The sequence below is a fragment of the Trichomonas vaginalis genome, chromosome IV (assembly GCF_026262505.1).
Source record: "Trichomonas vaginalis G3 chromosome IV, whole genome shotgun sequence".
Taxonomy (NCBI): domain Eukaryota; phylum Parabasalia; order Trichomonadida; family Trichomonadidae; genus Trichomonas; species Trichomonas vaginalis.
Window position 1 is genome coordinate 10,255,193 of NC_067206.1, and position 24,249 is coordinate 10,279,441.

General features: G+C 31.5%; 5 protein-coding genes and 3 pseudogenes across 8 annotated transcripts, besides 8 other annotated features; 4 read left to right on the forward strand and 4 right to left on the reverse strand.

The window, feature by feature from the left end:
* Positions 1-4,834: part of a mobile genetic element that runs on past the window's edge.
* TVAGG3_0063710 lies at positions 40-986 on the reverse strand (annotated as a pseudogene). The gene has a single exon. A coding segment is annotated over exon 1 (947 nt).
* Positions 1,074-2,336, reverse strand: TVAGG3_0063720 (microtubule-associated protein family; the record flags this gene model as incomplete). The annotated part of the gene is made up of 1 exon (XM_001300519.2): positions 1,074-2,336. A coding segment is annotated over one exon (1,263 nt), but the record flags the coding sequence as incomplete, so codon positions are not given.
* On the reverse strand, positions 2,357-2,764 carry TVAGG3_0063730 (uncharacterized protein; the record flags this gene model as incomplete). Its single annotated transcript, XM_001300518.1, has 1 exon — positions 2,357-2,764. One exon carries the CDS (start codon positions 2,762-2,764, stop codon positions 2,357-2,359), a length of 408 nt encoding a protein of 135 aa, XP_001300519.1.
* Positions 4,835-5,431: 597 nt separating the features above from the next.
* Positions 5,432-7,924, forward strand: TVAGG3_0063740 (protein kinase protein; the record flags this gene model as incomplete). The annotated part of the gene is made up of 1 exon (XM_001300517.1): positions 5,461-7,872. The coding sequence occupies one exon, from the start codon at positions 5,461-5,463 to the stop codon at positions 7,870-7,872; it is 2,412 nt and encodes an 803-aa protein (XP_001300518.1).
* Positions 7,925-11,438: 3,514 nt separating this feature from the next.
* Positions 11,439-11,476: a terminal%2Cinverted (terminal inverted repeat of MuDR-5_TvMULE4 transposon ID:TVAGG3_0063750).
* Positions 11,439-12,393: a mobile genetic element.
* Positions 12,356-12,393: a terminal%2Cinverted (terminal inverted repeat of MuDR-5_TvMULE4 transposon ID:TVAGG3_0063750).
* A 1,046-nt stretch (positions 12,394-13,439) lies between these two features.
* Positions 13,440-13,467: a terminal%2Cinverted (terminal inverted repeat of Mariner transposon ID:TVAGG3_0063760).
* Positions 13,440-14,742: a mobile genetic element.
* On the forward strand, positions 13,536-14,662 carry TVAGG3_0063770 (annotated as a pseudogene). The gene has a single exon. A coding segment is annotated over exon 1 (1,127 nt).
* Positions 14,715-14,742: a terminal%2Cinverted (terminal inverted repeat of Mariner transposon ID:TVAGG3_0063760).
* Positions 14,743-14,877: 135 nt separating this feature from the next.
* Positions 14,878-24,249: part of a mobile genetic element that runs on past the window's edge.
* Positions 15,834-17,299, forward strand: TVAGG3_0063790 (DNA/RNA polymerase superfamily; the record flags this gene model as incomplete). Its single annotated transcript, XM_051221504.1, has 1 exon — positions 15,834-17,299. A coding segment is annotated over one exon (1,466 nt), but the record flags the coding sequence as incomplete, so codon positions are not given.
* On the forward strand, positions 18,767-19,339 carry TVAGG3_0063800 (DNA/RNA polymerase superfamily; the record flags this gene model as incomplete). The annotated part of the gene is made up of 1 exon (XM_051221505.1): positions 18,767-19,339. The coding sequence occupies one exon, from the start codon at positions 18,767-18,769 to the stop codon at positions 19,337-19,339; it is 573 nt and encodes a 190-aa protein (XP_051106491.1).
* TVAGG3_0063810 lies at positions 22,507-23,492 on the reverse strand (annotated as a pseudogene). Its single transcript has one exon. A coding segment is annotated over exon 1 (986 nt).

Consider the following 24,249-nt stretch of genomic DNA (forward strand, 5'->3'; position numbering starts at 1 on the left):
AATCAGCACCCCATGCACCAAATTGTCTCACAGGAGCCGCTATTGATGGTGAAGGAGATGGAGATGGCGATGGAGTTGGTGATGGTGAAGGAGATGGAGATGGTGAAGGAGATGGAGTTGGCGATGGTGTTGCTGCTTTCGCCTTTCTATCAGCTTCTTCCTTAGCCTTTCTATCTGCTTCTTCTTTCGCCTTTCTATCTGCTTCTTCCTTAGCCTTACGAGCTTTTTCTTTCTTCTTAAGCTCCTCTAGTTCTTTACGTTCAGCTTCTTCTTTCGCCTTTCGTTCAGCTTCTTCCTTAGCCTTACGAGCTTTTTCTTTCTTCTTAAGCTCCTCTAGTTCTTTACGTTCAGCTTCTTCTTTCGCCTTTCGTTCAGCTTCTTCCTTAGCCTTACGAGCTTTTTCTTCATAATATTTTGTATACTTATCATCAGCCCAATTACCAAGTGATTTGGCACCTGTTAGTATTCCATTTGCGGTTGATGTTGCTGTTCTTCCGAGCCATCCCCCTACCGCTGAAGCACCATTGCCAATAGCACTACCAGCATTTAAAATTCCACGACCAATCCATATCCCTGGTTTTGCCTTTGTATTAAGAGTAAGAAATTCTTCCTTCCTATCTTCAGGTGTAGGATTTGTAACAGTTCTTACAGTATCAACAACAGTGTCAACACTGGTTCCAATAGCACTACCAACAGCTGTTGCACCAGTTAGAATACCATGGGTAACTAAATCAGTAGCTCTTGAGACAACATTATCACTCGAGGCTTTCTCTGCTGGATAGTTTGATCCTTTGTAAGTTCCTGGACCACCTCTATTTGAAGCTTCTCCTTCAACTATTTTCTTCTCTTCTTGTGCTTGTTCTCTGGCAACACTCAATGCACGTTCTTGTCTTTGAATGTTGTCTTTCTTTAACATGTAACCACCAAGTGTCTGTGGTGGTGTGTTTTTATCTAGTGCAGCATCAATTGCAGCCTTTTCTTTTCGCTTTTCTTCGTCTAACCAATTTTGAATAGATTCTGCATCAGTTGGTTCAGCTGGAGTTGAGAGACAGTGTTGGAGACGGTGTTGGAGCTTTAGTTGGTGTTGGAGACGGTGTCGGAGCTTTAGTCGGAGTTGGAGATGGAGTAGGTGCTTTTGTAGGTGTCGGTGATGGAGTTGGAGATGGAGTTGGAGGTACTGTTGGTTCTGGAGTTGGTTCAACAGTCGGTGAAGGTGTTGGCGCCTTTGTGATTCTTGGAGTTGGCTCTGGTGTTCTAATAGGGGAAGCAGTTGGTGTATTAGCTCTTTTAAGAACCTGTGATCTTTCCGCTTGATTTGAATCAGATACTGGGTTAGTTGTACTAGGATGTGATACAGGAGTTATTTTTGGTGTAGGTGTTGGTTTATTTAATGTTATACCATGACTACTCGACATTGGTGGAGGACCTGCGTGAGCAGTTGGTGTCAGAGTTGGCGTTGGAGCTACTGTAGGAGTTGGCGTTGGAGCTACTGTTGGTTCAGGAGTGGGAGTTGGTGTTGGAGCTACTGTAGGAGTAGGTGTAGGAGTTGGTGTTGGAGTCGACATTTGTTTTAACCTCTCATTATACCAATTCTCCAAATAATAAGCCTCACCCATTAAGTTACTCTGTCTTTGTTTTATAGAAAATTCACCTAACAGTAATTCATCATGAATCATTTTCTGCAGCTTTGTCGTGTTTTCTACTTCCTTTATTAGAACGCTCGATGTATTCGCCAATCCTCTATATTCCTTAATCATCTTATCTAGTTTGTTCATATTTGGTACTTCCTTTTTCTTCTCAGCGTTAATCTCATTAGATCGTTTCTCCAATTCTTCAACTACTTTGTAAAGCTTATTTATCTTGACATGTGATTCCTTTACTTCTCCAGTCCTTGGATCCTTAGGTTCCTTGTATTTAGCTAATTTCGTCTCTATATATCTTCGTTTAGCGTCATATCCAGGATCACTGGTTCGTAAAGGATGCGAAGGTGGACGAAAATAAGGTATGTAGAAATCTGGATCATCATTAATAGAAGAACGTGCTTTAAAGTTACGAACCGCGTCTGTAAAAGGGTCTCTACCACGTGCTGTATATGTTGATGTAATCAAAAAGCCTTCTCTTCTCATTGGGAAATTAATACGACCTTTTTGAACATATTCTTTCTCAAAGTATTGCCTAGCATTGTAATCAAAAGCAAGATCATTATATATATCGCGCAAAAAATCAAATGTATGCTGCTTGAACTTTTGATCGCTAATTATGGTACGAATTATCGGACGTTCATTCTCCCATTTCTTAACTCGTTCATCAATGAGTTTCCTCTCTTGTTCACTCATTTAAACCTCATAAAAATATATTATCTGCGTATAGTGCCACTAATAGCATTAATCCATGGCATGTCTGATAGTACACGTACTGACTGAACTAATGGCTTATGATTGTTCCAAATAGCTCCTCCAATGTATGCGTTATACTTATTGTTGTCAATAGTTTGTTGAGGTTGAACTATAGGTGTTTCAACAGGCTTGTCTCTACTGAAGTCACCACCAAGAGCTTTATTGAATGCTTTAAGATTCTTCGTTAATGCATTATCTTCACCTAATGTAGTTTTTGCAATTCTTTCACCAAGACTACCGATAACACCACCGACTTGACCAACTTGAGGGAAAAGTTTGTTAGCAATGTTAAATCCAGCACCTATTACAAGACCAGGATTTTTTTTCACCATACCCCATCCAGCTTTAACATAATCGCCAAAACCCATTTATTTCTTCTTAAAATAATGTCATCTTTTGTTGCTTAACTTCTTTAAAGTCCGTCTTTCCTGCAACTATATGAACTTCCATATATGAACGAGGTGTTGGTAGCTCTTTGTATTTGTTCCATAACTCTTCCCAATCTTCTGTTGCTCCTGACTGTTCAATCATTGACTGAAAGTCTCTCATAGAATAACCTTGAAAGATAACGAAGTCAGTGCATAGTCTCTTAATGTTTAAACATATATGTCTCCATGTTTGACACATGATGACAACAGTATAGTTATAATGTCTGACCTTAGTGATGAAGTTCGCTAATGGTGAACGTGGGTCATTCAATAAGTCATGACCACCATAATCGTCTAACACTAATAGAGAATTACTGGGATACTTTGTGAAAGGATATTTGTTCAACTTCTTTACAACATATATTGCAATCTTCTTATACTCAAACTTTCCATCAGGTTTCCTTAGTTGATGCTTTGTTAAGATGTGTTCCATCTCCTCTGAAATTTTTTCGAACTTACTTTGAACGAACTCAACAATAGCGTAATACTTTGCTTTCATCTTAACGTTCTTCATTAAATAAGGCATAAGTTCTTTATCATCCTTTTTCAGTACTGGTGCTTTAACTTGACTCATAAATGTCTTCGCTGTTTTATCCATTGTTCCTGATGTTGCTGAGATAACTATTGAGTCATAATATGGAGTATTAGTGAAGCGGTCTGTTATCATTATATGACGAATAACACCATATGTCTTACCTGAACCCATCTTACCGCAGTAGAAATAAACACCATTAGTACAAAATGGATAATCATCAGAAAATGGCATAATGAGTGCATTGTTTAGTTCTTTACTATTCTTACGTGCTCCATCATGAAGAATCTTATCTACTTGATTAATAACTTTCTCCATCTTTTAGTTACATATAAAATGTCTAAATATGATGGATTATACTATGAACATGTTATGAATGATGGCACGATAAGTGGTAATACAGTCTCATATAAATTACCGAGAGACTTCATTGAATATCCTGCGTCAAAAGCTCTTGAGATAAGAAAGATAAGTCTTGAGCATCCAGACTTTGAGTTTCTTGCTATTCCATTAGAAATGACAGATTCATCAAAATCAGTGAAAAAAAGGTTTGACATGAGATATTACATAAAACCCAACATGACTACACAGGAGTTGAATGAAGGTCTTATGGAAAAAATGACTGAGGCAAGTAGAGAATTTGTTGATTGTTACTATGATTCAAATGAAAATAAATTGAATGTATTAAGAAAAGGTACATCACCAATCATAACATTACCTTCATACAGTAGTATAGAAAAAAATGCCTTGAATTATAAATATGACATGTCCCTAGGAGATGTGTTGGATTTCATCACTGCGTTATTAGAAACCACTGAAACAGACACAACATCAAGAAAACCAGAGCTTGTTTGGGAAGATGACCATGGTAGAACATTCACGCAAAAAGTAATTCCATCGAAAGCAAAATTTTTAGACTTATGGGAAAAAAAATATATCTCGCGAATGCATGTATATTATAGTTTTACCATAGCAGATTTCACTGACGAAAATGATAAAGATAAAAAAACATATAAGTACTTTGATGAGCTTTTCATAACTATAGCGAATATCAGGTTTATCCTTGAGCGAAAGGGCAAACCAACATATAAATTTGTCGGTTATCAGATAAGAATAAATCCTCTCCTTGAGCCTTTAGTAACGTTGAGTAATATTGCTCATGATAACAAACAATTTATATGTAATGTGAATGAACAGCTTGTGCCACCAAAATTTTACGATATCACTGGTTATAAAGATGCACTCGTGTTTGAGTTTTATAAGCGCTTTTCATTCAAAAGAGTTGAAGAATCAACTGATGGTCAAAAAAAGGAATATTATGTAAAAGAACCATATGAAATTCCTAAAGACTCTAATATAATGGTTGAACTTATATTAGAGTCTGGTACTCAATCTCAACATAAATAGTTTACGTGACAGAATTTTTTTGACACGTAAAGTTTACATTTTAATGGAAGCGAACAACAAAGCTCCTGCTAGTGAATAAAGGTTAGTTTACATATGAACGTTTATTTTTACACATATATGCGTACATATGCGCGCCCGTATGGTGTCAGTTTTCTGTCACTTTTTTCATTGTGTCGGTGACTGTAGCTGTAGGCTACAGGCGACGCACAATGTATACTGTACTATTACACGCATTCATAGCCATGCATTATACTGTCTAATCCATTTCTACATTCATATACACTTAAATTTGCAAATTCAATTTGGATTCTAGAAAATACAGGGGAGTCTCAGAATTTGAGTATCCAATGACATTCAATTGGAAATAAAATTAGCTGTAGTGTAATTATCAAATTTAATTAAATGAATCAAATGGAAATTCTGCTCACAATCCATTTATTGCTACAACATGATCAAGATAGTTTTCGTTTGTATTTCAAGTTGCTGTGAAAAAAGATCCGGAGTTACTTTTTCCTGACCTTTGGAAACAAAATTATCTGACTCGTTATTCAAAGGTTCAAAAAAGTGACGATGTGATGTAAGAAACAAAGTCAATGGAAGATTTACAACCGCCAATTGTTTATTTTTCTCATGTAAATATTATTCCTTTATATATTTCTTATAAGAAAGTTTTTCTTAGAAAAAAAAATTATTATAAATGGATTGCACCTCTATCCAAGACCTTGGACAGAGGATTCCGCAATACCTAATCCATTTCAGTGACTTTAATATCCTCAAAACTATCGGTAGAGGTGGTTTTGGTGAAGTTTATATGGCAGAACATCGCGGAACAGGAATTATTTGTGCTCTTAAGAAACTGACAGTCAATGAACAAGAATTTCTCGAATCACATCAGAAATATTTCATTCGCGAAGTCTATATTCTTTCAAAAACTCAACATCCGTTTCTTCTCCAGTTATTAGGCTTTTCTGTTGAGTTTCCATACTGCATTGCCACGGAATTCATCAATAATGGATCTCTTTATGACGCTTTGCATCATAAAAGAGGCTGTCCAAACTTATCTGGAACAAATTTAACGATTATTGCGCTTGTTAGTGCTATGGCTCTACAAAGTCTGCACAAGAAGAACATCATGCACAGAGATATCAAGACGTTAAACGTTCTTCTAGACGACAAATGTTTACCTCATATTTGTGATTTCGGTATCTCAAGAGAGGACAATGCTGAAGAAATAGAAGAAGCTAGTTTAGTTACAGGCGATATCGGTACACCTAACTGGATGGCTCCAGAGCTTTTCGGACAGACACATTACGATAATCGTGTTGATATTTACGCTTTCGGTATTATGTTATGGGAAATGCTTACAGGAGAAGTTCCTTATGCCGGCAAACAACCATTCGTCATCATGCAACTCGTTACAAGTAGTGTTCGTCCAAAGATTCCACCAAATACACCTCGTCCTCTTGCTACGCTCATTTCTACATGCTGGGCACAAGATCCAAATGATCGTGTTGACTTCGGCAAGATCGCAAAAGCCTTTGAAAAGCACAAAGTCGAGTATCCAGGAACAAATCCAGAAGAAGTCGATAAATTCATAAAAGACTGGAAAGCAGGCGTATACCAGAACACCCAGATACTCGGCCAACCACAACAAAGGCCTCAACAGAAGGTTCCTCAAGCAAAACCAGCAGATGGCTTATCTCAGCTGCTTACTAACCCATTTGACCCTAATTTCGAGTTCGCCGCCATCCAGGCCATACAGCAGGGAGCTCTTCCAACGTTTATTCAGCTTTTACAACTCGTATTTACCGCATTCCAACAAATTCAACCCGAAATTACCTCTCGATTACTCAAAGCTTTAGCACAGCTATTCACAACTAATGTTCGCTGCGCAGAAATCTTCATACAAGCTACAGCTTTCGTAAATCTTCCATATACAATTCCTGGAGCGGCCGAAGCATGCAACGAGCTTGTAGAAGCCCTTTTCCAGCACGACCAATCCAAGATTACCCATCAATTACTCGAATTCGCTTTGGGATTATGCCAAAGTTACCCAACAACAAGTTTGAACTGCCTTGCGAACTATATTAGTAATCCCAATGCACAATTTGCCGAAGAAATGGTCAGATACATGATCTTTTACGCTGATTATTTCAAGAAAGCCGAAAATGCGGATTTATACATCGATACCTTATTCTTTTACGCCTCTACAGTTCCTAACTACCCATATCTACAGAACATTGGCCAAGCCTTTGTCTCATTCCTTTCATCCGGATCCGAAAAAGCCATAGAAACAGCTTACAGAGCTCTAACTGAAATGCCAATCCCAGGAGTCTCAGTTCCAGCCGATACATTGATCGCCCACATGAGATTCCCTTCTTTGGTCCTTCCAGCCTTACTTTACATCACGACTATGCCAGACTCTCTCAAAATTTCACATAACCTTATTTCTTCTATCGTCGAACATGCACAACAAGAACCATTAGCTGTTTATGTTTTGTGCCTGTTTGCCGAGCGCGAAGACACTGCTAGAGAGTTAATTTCAGCATGGGACAAATGGCTGAACACTCCGATGATCGCTGTTGCAGATTCAATGCGAATTTTCTTGTCTTGCATGTGCAATTTGTCCGTAAGACAGAATTTGCTGTCGATCACGAGTTTGGCACTTTTCTTTAAGATCGTGATCGAATCTAATGACAGCGAGTTGTTGGAAATGATACAGCCAACACTGAGAAAACTTGATGTCGGTGATGATTTCTGCAACCAATGCAAATCTACTTCGTTTTTGAAGGTTTTGCTGCAGAATTCACTGCAACAAGGTTCTTGGCCGATGTTGATAACAGGACTGCAGCTCGTGGAGATGCTGGCAAGAAAGTTCTTCCTCCCTGATTACTTGGAATACGTTCCTTACGCATTGAACGTGATTCAGCAGGGAGGAGGAGTTCAGAACACGAGTATTTGCGTTTCTTTGATTTTCTCTATTACTGGTTTCCCTGAATCACACGAAACTATGAAGACTTTCGGACTGAAAGAGACCCTGAACCAGAATTACTTGAGCGCTGATTTAATGCAATACGCAAATGCAATATTCCAACGACTAGGAATTTAAAATAATAAAAAAAGTAATTTGATTATTTTTTTTAACTCATTCGATTTTTAATGTTGCAAATTACCCCTATAAGGACTTAAATTCAGGTCCATATGAAATAGTCTTAAATTCAGGTCCATATGGAATAGATTTTAATTCAGGTCCATATGGAATGAACTTCAAATTCAGGTCCATATGGAATAGATTTTAATTCAGGCCAGTTGTCAGAAAATTGAATGAATGACATATGGTTGAAATTGGACAAATGCTTTTTTATTACGTTTTTGTTTCTATTGGCATGTAAAGTGTCATTAATGCAATAATTATTTAATTAAGGACGTGCCGATAAACTTTCTGCTGTTAATGCAAATTTTTGACTTCTGACATGAACCATCATTGAAAATTAACCTTAAATAACATATTATTCTCAATTTTTTTTCTCAAACGGTTGTTTTTTTTTCTCCCACTTAGTTCAGCTCAATTTTTGTCGATCTTTTTAATGATGTCCTTGGCATGACTTGTTAAAGAAATATTTTGTCATTTAAATGCATTATAATCAATCCCATAATGCTTATTAATATTAGATTGTAACAGATTAATCAAAACTATAACATTTTTTGCACCCCATGTAAAACCAGTGTTTTCAAAATATTAATTTTTATTAGTAAGTTAATTTCATAGTTTTATTTCGAATTATATCAAGCAGATTGATTTAATCCTTGGCACCATGATAAACGAAGAATCGAACAATATCAGTCAATTTCGCTTTGGTAGCAATAGAGAGGGGACATTCATTAGTATCTAAATAATTTGATAAAACATTGATAAATATGAAAAGAAAGATAATTGTCTAAAACAATGATAGATATAAATAGAAGCAGAATTACACAAAAAGAAAAAGAATAGCATTGAACAATGATAGATTTGATAATAAAGTGAATTATCGTCTAAGGTAATGATAGATATGAAGTTAAAGAGAATTTTATTAAGCAATAATATATATGAAATGATAAAGAATATCAATATGAAATGATAAATTTGAGTAAAAATAGTATTTCATAAATGAATGATGAATATAAAAAATAAAGAGAATTAAATATAACAATGATAGAAATGAAAAAAAATTGGATGTCATGAAAAAGAATGAGAATTTCATCAAACAATGATGGATATGAGAAGAATGATAACTGTTTAAGACAATGATTGATATAAATTGAAACGGAATTATATAAAAGAATGATTGACATAGAAAGAAAGAGGATTGCATAAAACAAAGATAGATATGAAAATAAATAGAATATTATAATTGAATGATAGATGTTGAAAGAAATAGAATTAAATAAGACAATGATCAATGTAAAGTGAAAAAAAATCCAATGAAATATAGATAGGTCTCATATAAAAATGATAAACATGAAACGAAAGAAGATTCCATAATAGAATAATGAACATGCATTAAAGAAGAATTTTATCAAACAATGAAAAACATAAAAAGAAAGATTATGTAATAAAATTATGATCAATATAAAATTAAAGAGAATTTTATAATGCAATGATTGACATGGAATGCAAAAGAATTTCATTTAACATTGAATAACGTGAAAAGAATGAGAATTATCTAAAGGATTGATAGATATTTAATAAAAGAAAATTTCCTAAACCAATGAATAACATAAAAAGAAAGAGATCTCTATAAGCCAATAAAAGATATAGAAATAGAAAGAATGTAATGAAACAATGTTTGACATAAAATGTAAGAGAATTCTATTTAAAAATGATAAATATGAAAAGAAAGAGAATCCAATAAAAGAATAATAGACATGGGAAGAAAAAGAATTAAATATAACAATGATAAATATATAAATAAAGCGAATATAATTTAACATTGATAAATATGAAATGAAAGATAATCCAATAAAAGAATGATAGATTTGAGAACAAAATGAATTCGATAAAATGAAAGAGAATACGATAAAATAATGATAAATATTAAAAGAAATAGAAAAAGATTCATTTTGATATCTGCACCATGTTCAACTAGGAATTTGACAGTGTCGATAGAGTTCTTTTTGATTGCCAGACTAAGAGGACATTCATAATTATCAAAAGAATCCAATAAAACAAAGAATGATATGAAAAGAAGCATAATTCCATAAAACTTTGATAAATATGCAAAGAAATAGAATTACATCATAAAATGGAAGACTTGAGAAGAATAAGAATGCCATAAAACAATGATGTATTTGAGAATAAAGAGAATTATCTAAAACAACAATTGATATGAAAATAAACAAAATTATCTAAAGTAATAAAAGATATGAAATGAAAGTGAACTTTAAAATAGAATGATAAACACATGAAAAAAGTGAACGTTATAAAAGAATGATAGACATGGAAGGAAAGATAATATACTTTAATAATAATAAATATGAAAAGAAAGATAATTCCATAAAGTAATGATAAAAACAAATATAAATAGGATGCGATAAAATAACAATTGATATGAAAATAAAAAGAATTATGTGAAGCAAAGATTGATATGGAAAGTAATAGAATTACGTAAAATAATGTGAGATATGAAAAGATAGAGAATTAAATAAAAATATAATAGACATTTAATGATGCAAAATCCTATTTAACAATGATTGAAATGATTTGAAGTCGAATTTTTTGAATGAATGATAGACATGATATGAAGTTGAATTCCATTGAAAAATGATATATTTGAGGAGATGCAAAATATTATTAAACGATGAAAGACATTATATGAAGTTGAATTCCATGAAAAAATTGTAAATGTAAAAAGAAATGAAATTCTAAAAAAGAATGATGAATATGAAAAGAAAGCTAATCCAATAAAATAATAATGAATATGAAAAGAAAAAGAACCATCTTAAATAATGAAAGATACTAAAAGAAAGAGAATTACCTGAAACAATGATAGATATGAATAGAAGATACATTAAATATAAGAATGAAAGATGTGAAAATAAAGTGAATATTATGAAACAATGATAGATTTGAAAAGAAAAAAGAATTACATAAAACAAATATTAACGTAAAAAGAAAGAGGATTCTATAAAAATAAAGAGAATTGTATAAAAAAATGACGAACATGAAAGGAAGGATAATCCAATAAAAGAATGATAGATTTAAGAATAAAATGAATGCGATAAAATGAAATAGAACACGATGAAATAATGATAAATATTAAAAGAAATAGAATAAGTTTTATATTGACATCTGCTCCATGTTCAACTAAGAATTTAACAATATCAATTGACAATTGTTTCAAGGCAATACCTAGTGGACAATCACTAATTTAAAATGATTTTCAAGAACCATTGATAGACATAAATTGAAATAGAATTTCATAAAACAATGTATGATATAAAGAGAATGATAACTCCATAATACAACGATTGGTGTGAATAGAAATAGAATTTCATGGAAGCATGATAAATATGAAAAGACAGAGAATTTCATAAAATTATTTATAATATGATAAGAATGTAAATTTCATTTAACAATGATAGATATGATAATAAAATGAACTCTATAAAATAACACTAAACATATAGAGCAAGGAGTGGGGGACAAACTCGCCCATTGTCACTTTTTCGTTAACCTTAAACTTGTAATTTTCATTATTTTTAATTAACCTTACTTCTTTCCCAATTCCTGATTTATTTTATTCACTTACTATTAAAAGTCACATTTTAATAAAATATAATAATTTATTTATAGCATTTTTTACTATACTGTAATAAAAAATTAATTATAATAAATTAAATGTTTATTAAATCAAATGTTTTCTTTGCAATAATATTTTTAATGTTGAGTAAACAATGTTGGGATCAAGTGTATCATTTTTCAGACCTTTCTGAACAGCTTCAAGCATACTGATGCATTCGACTTTTTTAAATTGTGTCATTTCTTCGAAATCTCTTGTGACTTTTTTGATAACTTTAACACTTCTCTCTGAATCCAGACCTTTAATTTGCAACTTAATCAGGAATGAAGGAACAACACTGGAATATAACTCGATGACAAGTTCATCGAGTCGAAGATTTGGTTGTACACCACTTGTATGTGCCGGATACCATTGTGTCAAATTTTTTCTGAAATTAACTTTAAAAGTACTAAGTAAGATCATGAGATATAGCAATATATGTTTAAACCAACTTATATTTTGGTTGTACACCACTTGTATGTGCCGGATACCATTGTGTCAAATTTTTTCTGAAATTAACTTTAAAAGTACTAAGTAAGATCATGAGATATAGCAATATATGTTTAAACCAACTTATATTTTGGTTGTACACCACTTGTATGTGCCGGATACCATTGTGTCAAATTTTTTCTGAAATTAACTTTAAAAGTACTAAGTAAGATCATTTATTTTTGCATAATATAATGCCAATATGGTTTCTTTTGATTTTATTTCATTTATAAGCAAATCAGATTTACCCAAAAACTCCACTCCATAAGCGTTCATTTGCTAAATTAAAAAGTGACAATGGGCTAGTCTGTCCCTTTCTCATAGAGCAAGAGAATCCAATTAAAAGATAATTGTTATGAGAAGAAAGAGAATTTGATAAAGCAATAAATGATATGAATATAAGGGCAATTTCATAAAACATTGTTAAATATGGAAAGATAGAGAAGAACTTTCATGTTAACATCTGCACCATATTCAACTAAGATTCTAACAATATCAATGGATTTCTCTTTGATAGCAAGAGTGAGTGGGCATTTATTAATATAAAAAGAATTTCATAAAGCAAAGTAGTAGGATATGATGGGTTATGTGACATTTTTTGTAAACGTAAGAATTCATACAATATTGAACGATTTTGTATCATTATTTTTAACATTAATTTTAAACATAATTTATTTTTTATTCTTACATAAATGACCCAACAAGTAAAACCAGATAAAATAGATTATCGAATTTTAGAGGATGGTGTTCCTGTTTATATTCAAAGATTTAAAGGGAAGCAATATTATAGAATTCTTAATCCTGAATACATAAAACATTTATTTAAAAAGGAAGACTGTGAATTATTAAACGTTAATGAATATGAAACCAATAAATCAAAATTGAAATATAAATATATTGGAAGTGATGAAAGATGTAAAGATAAAAATAAAGTTTATACAGTTTCATATAATGAATGGAAAACCAATAAGATAAGAAAACATTTAGGAGATAGTAGTAGGTATGACGGGTTTTGTGACTTTTTTTGTAAACGTAAGAATTCATACAATATCGAGCGATTTTGTATCATTTTTTTTAACATATGAAGTAAAAAATGTATGATTCTTACGGTTTTTATTCTTACGTTTTTGAATAAATCAAGATTTAAAAAATTTTCAAAATTGTAAGACATTTACACTCAACCCATACATAATGAAATAAAAAATAAATTTTTTTAAAAATTCATGTCTTACATTTTTGAATAATTTATTTTTTTAATTTGTATGAAAATGAGTGTCAAGACTAACGACGTTAAAAAATTGGGATTCACAAATGAGGAAATAAAGGATATATTAGAGGAAGCGGGTTATGAGGTTAGTAAATATTATAGGGTGTCCAAAGGTGCGTTTAGCACAGCGCTCTATATGAGACTATTAAAGGAGATATATGCTGATTATAAATATATAATAAAAAATATGAATATATGTATATGATGAGTATGTTGTATTTTGGCGCCATGCCGGTATATAAAATGAATTTTGAGACAAGAGGCGGTTTCGCGGGAAATTTTGGCGGGATTTTTTTCATTTTTTTAATGAATCATAAAGAAAACATCCTCGCTCTTGCAAAAAAATGCAAAGACTGTAAAAAAATCTACGAGACATTGGTAAAATGCTTCGGTATGGATGCTCTAGCTATTCCACTGTAACGTATCATGTTAGGATGTATCACTTCATGAACAAAAAGGCGCCCATCATAAAAATTGACAAAAAATCGCCGGATCAAAGAAAAATCAAAGCAATTCTTCAAGTGCTAGATGAAGACCCAAGAGCATCACTCAGAAGGATAGAGGAGATGACAAAGATACCACGTACAACAGTCAGTTATTATCTGCACAATTATTTGAACTACAAACTAGCGTATACACGTTGGGTTCCGCACAACCTTAATTCAGTTCAAAAAAAATCTAGAGTCCAATCTTCGAAAGAGCTCCTCTCTATATTGGGTGCGTATCAATCCAAGAAGTTTCGCTTTTTAGTAACAGGGGACGAGTCTTGGTTTCAATATGCAACAGAAGCCAAAATCATGTGGATCCCGAAGGATGAAAATCCGCAAACATTCCCGAAGAAAAAAATTGACACACCAATGATGATGTTGTCGGTTTTTTGGGGCGTGAATGGCATCATCGCAATTGATATTCTTCAAAAACCTAATACGATGAATGCTCAGTATCTAATTGACAATGTTCTTACTCAAATTATCAATTCTGATGAGTTTGAGAAATCCAAACAACAAAAACAAAAGTTTGCAATTCATTTTGATAATTCAAGAGTTCACAAAAGTCATAAGGTAATGAATTACTTGGTGGAAAACAATGTCAAAGTTGTTCCAAACCCAATTTATTCACCTGATATTGCACCCTCTGACTTTTATTTATTCGGCACGCTAAAAAAGAGAGCTGAAGGACGCGAATTCGCGAGTCCAGATGATCTTGAAAATTTTGTAAGAGAGCAATTTGAGCAATTTTCTCATGATGATTTAAAGCGTGTCTTTCAAGCCTGGATCGATCGCTGCGAACGCGTGATTGAATCCAATGGTGATTATATTTAAATAAACTTTATATATATGTAACTTGTTTATTTCTATTCGCAGTATTCAGGTTTGTGCTAAACACACCTTTGGACACCCTATATTTAAGAAATTGTCAAAAATTCGCGGAGTTTTTAAATGAGTTTGATTATGATGGAAAAATGAATAAAGATGATGTTATAAATTTCTTATATCCCACATCTGAAGAAGAAAAACCTAAAGAACCTGATGTTTTCCCTGAATATTATGAAGAACGGATTAAAGATGATGAATATGATGAAATTGAAAGACTGGAAAAAATAAGAGATGAAATAGATGAAAAAATTAAGGAATTAAGAGAAGTTGAAAAATATAATGAAAATGAAGTAGAGGGTTTAATGAATATCCCAGCTTCAGAATCAGCAGTTCAGAAATCTCATGAAGAAAGATATAAAAATTATGTCTCAGAATCAACACAAAATTTATTAGATGGTGAAATAGACGAAACACTTTCAGAAGAAGGTACTAAATTTATTCGTAAACATAAGTTACAATTTATTGATAATGAAGAATACCCCTGTATCCTACTTTCACCTCCTCTTGATTCTGAAAAATTCAAAAAAGCACTGAAAAATGTAACATATGCAACAAATACAATTAAGAAAGAAGACCATGATATTTACACAAATTATTATTTAAATAAATGTACAGGTGTTGATAAAGTTTTTGATTTGTTAGATAAAATATCAAAAGAAACAATTGGTACATATAAAATTTTATGCGATTGTGGTTTCATTATTGAAGATACCAATAATGTTTCATATGAAAGAACAGCACCGAAGGAAGACGAAGTTGAAAGGTCTATACCATTCGTTATTAAGAACATAAAAGATATGAAAACTTATAAACATTATATTTATTCATTTATTTCAGAAAAAATGGAAGCAACCCATAAAACATCATCTCATCATTTTATAGCTATTCATACATTCCTTTTCAAAGTTGTGAAATTAAATAAGACAGGAATTAGATTTAATGTATCAGGGTACGCATTCTTGAGTAAATTAAAATGTATTCGTCACGTCGCAGATGATAAAAATTTATGTGTTCTTAATTCATTTTATGGACTTTAGCCCTGGACTCTCTGAGTCTCGGACTTTAAAAAAAATAAACTTTATTTTTATTTATTTTTTAATTTTTTATTCTTACATAAATGAACAAAAACGGAACAGCTAAAATGAATGATAATCAAATTAGAGCAGAAGGTAGAAGGTTATTTAAACGCTTCTATAACATTCCTGATGGTGTTAATCCTAAAACTCGTAGAAGTTATTTAAACGAAGCAATAGATGCATATGAAGGGTTTGCCATTTCATCAGAAAGTGAGAGGTTAGCAAGAATGTTAAACGTTAATATTGATTTTTATTATTGTGATCCTCAACCAGAAGACGTAGACATAAATAAGGTAGACTTTCCATTAGTGGAATCAATAATGATAGATCCAGAATTTGAAACAGTAAATATTTTATTAACACAGAGTCCATGTGGAAAACTTCACGCTGACAGAATTACAGACGTTGAAGCACTCACAGGATATAAAGTTTGCCCCTTTTGCAAAGAAGAAGTATATTCTATCCGTGATGATCCAGAAAGGAAAAACCAAAGAAGATTTTTAAAACATTGTGAGAAATGTAAAGAAAATAATGGAAGATTAATTCAAGACGTTCAATTGCAAAACACACAACAACCATATGCACCACATATCACGAAACAGAAGATATATCAATGGCTATTAGCACATAATTTGCAGGAATATTATAAACCAACAAGATATTATATTACTTTTGACTTCGAAACATTAGAGACTAAAGAAGAACTTCAACTTTCTGAATGTGCAACTTTGAACGCTTACTTAAAACCATTTATGGTATCATCAACTGTCAAAATAAAGCCGCAAAGCGGCGAGGTCGTAGACCGTGATAAAACATTTACGAGGAATTTTTGCTTAACTTCGAGTGATTCTTTTATTTCTGATTGGATTGAGTTTTTATTTTCAACCTGTTCATTAGTTGCTAAATCAAATATTGAACAATATGAAGAATTAATGAAGCCGCAAACGGACCAAACGGCGGGGACTTTGTCTCATACATTAAATGAGAAACAAAAGGAAGCATTTAAAGAACTTCTAGATGAAGAATTTAATAAAGTGAATATCATAGGTTTTAATTCGGGAAAGTTTGATTTAAATTTAATTCTTCGTGATTTAAACACTGCAAAATGGAAAATAAAATCAATGCTGGGTTCATCTTCACAATTTAAGCAAATCATTGTAAAGAAAACAAACTGTCCATATGAATTAAGATTTATTGACATCAGAAATTATATAGCGGGTGGGACATTAGACCAATTCACTCAAGATTTCGGAAACAATAAATCACGTGTTAAATCCTTTTTCCCTTATCAATTCATCACGTGGGAAAATTACGAAGAAGAATTATATAAAGTGGAACCATTCACGAAAGATTCATTTTATTCAGCATTAACTCAAGAAACTATATCAGATAGTGATTATCAAATATATCTCAATGATGCTAAAAATTTTGAGAATAGATTAGAATATTTTATTCATTATTGCAATAAAGACGTTGAAATTATGATTGACCCAATTGATAAAATTATCGAAGAAACATTTGTTTATAAAATTGACATGCTTCATAATCTTTCTTTATCATCGAATGCATCAATGATTCGTTACGCGTTAGCATATAAGAACTTCAATCCTAACGAAACATATCCAGAAGAAGAAAATGTGGAATCAAGTTTTGAATTAACGAAAAAGTATTGGAAATATAAAATTGAATCATATAAGAAACAAGATGAAAAAGCAGAAAGGGATACTAAAAACAATGTTTCAATGGATGACTATCAATACTATCACGATTTAATCCTTTCATCTAAATGCAAAATGTGTGGTAAAGCGTTTACATATGCTAATAAACCAACATTGGATAGAATCGATAATGAAAAACCACATACCAAAGAAAATTGTCAGTTAATGTGTTGTTATTGCAATGTCGTAAAATCAAATAAAGATGAAGATGTTCAACGTTTAAGAATCAATTTAAGAAATTATGCATTAAAAAATAATTTACCAATGACTTTAGATTCAGTTGAAGCTTATCACATTCTCCGTAATGGAATTACTGGTGGTCTATCAAATGTTCAACATCGTGTTAATCTTAAAGGAATCACGCACATTAATAAACTTTCATATAATCCAGAAACTAAAACTGTATCAAATGAGGACACCACCAACATTATGACTCATTTCGTTGGAGTTGACTTTAATTCATTATATCCTTCATCATTTTCATCTAATCCTCATGATTTCATTCAATATACTGACCATAAAATGTATATGCCGGGAAGATTGAATGGTGTTATCATTTGTGATACAGCAACAAAGAAAGCAAAAGCACTGGGAATTATTAAGAAGAAAAATACTTTATTCGTGGCTGAAGTAAAGGGTCACATTGATGAAAAATACATTAATGATTACATAAACTTTTTACCAATAATAAGAAACTTAGATATTATCACAGATGAAAAAACAATTGGCAGTTTTATGTATAATTACATGAAATCAAACAATCTACCAGTTGACCAGAAACAGAGAAAATTAACTCAGTTAGCATCAACACACAACCAATATCAACCATTTTTTCTTATTATCTTTGGTATCTAATAGACAGATTTCATTTTATCATTGATGATATTCAATCAATTTTAACATTTACGAAAAACACTTGCTTTAATGAATTTGCGAACGAATTTATGAACGAAAGACAAAAGGCTGAATTAGAAGGAAATAAAGGAAAAAGTTTATTTTGCAAGATTTCACTTAATGGATCATATGGTTACGATGCAATGAATACACAAAATTACGCAAAGACTAAAATAATGAATGCACAGAAGGCACGCGTTGCATGTATGTCAAATAAGTTTAAAAACATAAGAGAAATAGGTGAAGATACGTATCAAGTGATGCTTAAAGATAGATTTTATAGATGTGATACATGTTTACAAGAGGCATTCTTCACTTTAGATAACGCAAAATACTGGTATTTGGTTTTCATTTATGATTTTATGTATAAATGCATGAATGTTAATCGTTTTCATTTCATTGAAGGTGATACTGATTCATCTTATTGGGCAATCGCTGGCGACCCAAATCTTCCTAACACTCAAGCATTTCAAGCAATTGTTACTGATAAACAATTTTATGATAAAAACATTTACAAATTCGCACCTTTTGATTTCTTTTGTTTTGATGAGAAATTTAAACCTAAATTAAAGAATAAAGCTGAAGAAAAAGCACATGAGAAGAAGTTATTGGGTTTAGCAATTGAGAAACAAGGTGATAACATGGTTGCTTTATGCCCCAAGTGTTATACATCATTCAACGGTTCAATTGATGGAAGTGATTTTAAAAAGATTGCACAAAAAATGAAAGGAGTTAGTTTACGACAAAATAAACAATTAACACCTAAAAATTATTTGGATATAATAAATGATAAAGTGATATTTGATGGTCAGAATATTAATTTACAACTTAAAAATGGGTCAATGACTCGCTTAACAATTGGTAAGACTGCATTAACAGGAGCACACACTAAGGCTGTGTGTTGTGAAAATGGATGTTGTATGCCATTTATTTAATAAAATGCCACAGAAGAGACAAAAGGAACCGTTAATGATGTTTTTGATACTATGATTCAAAGAGGTGGGCACCCTTAAAACATTTATTTTATTTTTATATAAATGGATAACTCAGATTTAGAAAATTTAATTGATGATTTAGTACTTAATCAAAAATTTCTTAGTTATTATGAATTAAAAGCATATCTCCAAAAATATAATAATATAACGGGTGATGATATGGAATATTATTATCCATATTATAAAAATGAAATTTTGAAATATCATGATAGAATAATTTCTAAAATTAAAGACAAAATTAAAAATAATGAATATTCAAAGGGAAAAACTAAATCACAGCTTAAACAGTTGAAAGATTTCAAAAATAAAGTATTAACAGAAGAAGATATTGATGAATTATATAATTTATATAATCCTGAGCCACAAAAACCAAAGGAACAAAAACAAAAGGAACAAAACACCCAGGCCCTTCAGACCATAAATGATGCACAAGCTTTAATTTATGATTCATTAGTTAAACCATATTCAGCCCGACTTTTAAATGAAGATCAACTTTTGGAATTCATCCTTCAACATAAACTCGAAGCGGGAAAGTATATCAAACCTTTATATACAGCATATTTAAAACAAATGAATAAAATACATCCAGAATTAATGAAGGAAGGAATGAAATCCAAAATCAAAGCAGATAAAATTAAACCACTTGCAACACCAAAACCTCTAACGACAGTACCTGCAACACCAAAACCACCTCCTCCTTCAGTTAATCCTTCATCATTCACTTTATTATATCCATTTCAAACATTAAAGAAACAAAAAGATTTTAAAAAGGATTTCAAGATATTAAATAAACCAATTGACCCAAAAATTCAACCGTTAAAGGAAAAATTTGGTCGCCCTTCATTTGCACCATATCCATATTCATATGAAATCGATCATTTAGAATATTCAAAAGGAAACGTTACTTATTTATTTACCATTAACATTAACACCAGATATTTATATTGCATTCCAGTGAAAGGGAAAACAGAACAGGAAACAAGAAGAGCTATTCAATACTTACTAGATCATGAAAGAGTAGATAATATAAGGGGTGATGGTGATAAAGGATTTCAGGCAGCTATGACTCATTTTTCCCACAAATTAATTTTTACTTTTCATCCTCTCCATATACGTTTCATAATAAAATAGTTGATGCGGTAATGAGAACTCTTAGAGATGCTTAGGGGTTAACGGTCAGATATACTGGATGGAAATCATGACTCCATCATACAACAGTTAGTATATTATTACAATAATACATGGCATAGAACAATAAACATGAAACCGGTGGAAATGAAAAATGATATTTCAAAAGAATGGGAATATATTAGAAAGCAAACGGAAAGGTTGAATGATGTTAAACGTGAACAAATTAATTCGGGGCTCATGAATTTTAAACAAGGGGATAAAGTTTTGATTCATCTCGATTATGGAAAAACTGATAAATCAATGACAAAAAGAAGACGAAGATTTGACACAATAGCTGAATTTGTTAGATATATTAACGGCAACGCATTGGTTGAGGTTAACAATAAATTAATAGAAATTCCGATTTATTTTATTACTCCATTATATTTAAATAATATTTAATTTTTTTATTTCGTAAGAAATGAGTGACAACGAAGCATCCAAGAGTCCAGACGATGAATATAAAAAGAAACTAAACAGAATTAAATCAAAAATATGCTATTACAAAAAGAAGCCACAATGCGGTGGGGTTGAAAACGATAAAGAGAGGAAAGAAATAATCGAAAAATTAAAACTTACCGTTCAATCCTTAAACTGAGTGAAGTAAAAATAAAAGAATTTAATAGAATAAATAAATTGGTTGGAAGAGATGAATTTAATAAAGATGAATTTTTAAACTCAATCCAAATTTAATTTTTATTCCTCTTCGACAACATCTCTCTTTCCATCATTACTGCATAACCACATTTTCTCAGTTTTAGTGGTTTGTTATTTTTAACATGTTCTTGCATCATTTTTATCATTTCCTCCCTTGTTATGATTTGTGGTAAATTTTGAGCTTGGGGTATTCATTTATGATAAAATAAAAATTTAAATTATGCCGTTTGCTCTTTTGGAGCTCAGGACTTTCAGTCCGTTCTAAAGTTTGAGACAACATGACATTTTGACAACAACACAGGAAATAAATGTTATCGTTTATGTTTTCATTAATGATTTTAGGTTATTCAATAATTAATTATTTTTGAATAACTGGGAAATAAATTTACGTCAAATATGCAATTTATAAAATCTTATGTCGACAGGCTACGTAGCACAGTGGTCTAAGGTGTGTTATGGAGGGGTCAGGGTCTGTGGTTCGAACCGCGACAGCGCCGTATTTTCTTATTTTCTTTGTTTGTCTTGTTTGTCGTGAATAAAAAGTGTCATAAAAGTGCTCTATCTTCCACGGGAATAAATAAAAAATTTACTTTATTTCTTCTTTATTTCTTTGTTCCCGTGGAAGAAGGGTTTTGCTTTTTTCTCAGCCGAAATCAATGATTTTTTCATTTTTGGAATCCTTAGCGAATGAGGAATCTTTTCTCTCGTGGAAGCTTTGACCTAAAATATATTTTAGGTGAAGAGGTGAGATCTCACCTGTTTTTTCACCTGTTTTTATGGTAGCAGTGAAATAAAATTTTGTTATCAGTTATTTTATCATCATTTTATTAAGTTCATCTTTAGTTAATAATTTGAATGGATTCGCTAATGTTCCACCTTGAGTCACAACACTTGCCCCGGCTAATTGTGAAGAACCTGGGATAAGTACTCCATGAAATGATTTCATTGGTATCATTAATTTAGAAATAGTTGGCTTAATTAATTTGGTCATTTATGATAAAAATAAAATTGCATAATTTAAATTTTTTTCTTTCTCATTTTCTCATTTTCTCATTTTTCATTCTGTTTTGGTTTCAGCAACTTTTCAAGTTGTTGTCTTGTCAGTAACTTTAATTTTAACTTTGGATCAAATATTGGGTTTCCATCTTTATCTCTTCCAATAACACCATATGGTAGAATCTTCATTTATACTAAAATAAAAATTTAAATTATGCCGTTTGCTCTTTTGGAGCTCAGGACTTTCAGTCCGTTCTAAAGTTTGTTTCACAAACATTGAGCGTTCATTGAACTCTATACCATGCGAATACAGTCATAAATGGTGGCATGTAATCTTTACCCGAGCCTGTTGGATTTGTTGTGAAAGTGTGTGAATGATTTCCTGTGGTTCCACAGAAAATACCTGCGCTTGAATCTACTGGGTCGCTTGAAATATCATATCTATCCATTCCCTGTCTATCCGAACCTGCTGCAAGATTTCTATAACCTCTTTTTGTTATTGAATGTGAATGATTACCTGTTGTGTTTGTAGTTCCTGTATGAGTGTGCGGTGGAAGGTTTGCTTCAGTAATTTTCTTCGAACCTCCTGTTTGCTTTGAAGAGTTAGCACAGTATAAGAATTTATCTACAATCTGCTTCCACGTACCGAAACCAGAACTGTTGCCGGATTTGTTGAATTCATTGACATATATAAAGAACCAATGGGGTAAATCATCTCAAGAATTGTATTTAATCCATTATGAATATTGAATTTATTATATAATATTGAATTTGGGTGAGTATTTAAAACTGGTCTTGTTATCAATATTAACGTATTATTTTTGAAAATTGCTTTTCTAACATCTTGAAATTTTGTGATTTCAGACCAGTTTCTTCCATCACTACTGATATTTACTAAATCACCACATCCTAAAGCAATGAAATACCCATCAATATAAAATAAATTTGTAAATCTATAATTTCGAGTAAGTTTTGGAGTGAATGAATAAACCAATTCCCAATTTGATAAATCTTGTGATAAATAAATATGTCTGTTATAACTTACAGGATATGAATAGACCATTTCACCTGAAACGAGAACATAAACATTTGATCCATAACATAAAGCTTCAATGTCTCCATCAGCTTGAAAAATTTGTTCAAATTGACCTTGTGGTATTGAAGATGATCTATAAATTTTATCATTTTGTAGGATAAAATACATGTTGTTAATGTAATACCACTTACTTGTATAATCAATTTTCAAATCTGATGACATCATACTAAACATATAATAATTTATCCCATCCTCACTAATGAAAATTTGATTGACTTCATAAATTAGTACCCATTTATTATTAACGCATCTAATAGGATTATTTGAATATTTAAATTTAGCATCTTGATTTAAATTACATTTGAACCATTGGATACAATCGAATGAATAACAAGGGCAAAAATCATCTCCAACCGTTATCATTCCCATAAATTTACCGTTATTATATTCAACATATAAAATTCTTGGATTAATGATTGGCTTTCGTGTATCAGGATTCAAAACAGATGGAGTAAATGATTCATAGTTTTTAAAATCATTTGTTTTAAAATAATAAAGCACTCCAGCTGTATAAAATAAATACATGGTCACTCCATCGAAACATATCCATTCAAAAGAATCTATATCAAAGGTTTTATCTGATGATTTCATAAAATTTAAAAATGGTGGAGTAAAATAGACCTCTGATTGTTTTATTTCTTCATTAACAAATGATATATTAGCTTTCTTCATTAACTCAGTATTAATGAATGAAATAACTTTTTCCTTATCTGCTTTCTTCTCTAACTCATCGTTAACATAAGTTTTATCTGCTTTAAGGTCTAAACATCCTGAAACCCATTCTGTATCAGCTTTAACTTTAAAAGTCTCAAATGTCCATTCATGATACCATTCAACCTTTTCTTTAATTTCATTATCTTTTTCATCAACATAAACCAAATTTGCCTTCTTCATTAACTCACTATCCACATATTCCTTATCTGCTTTCTTC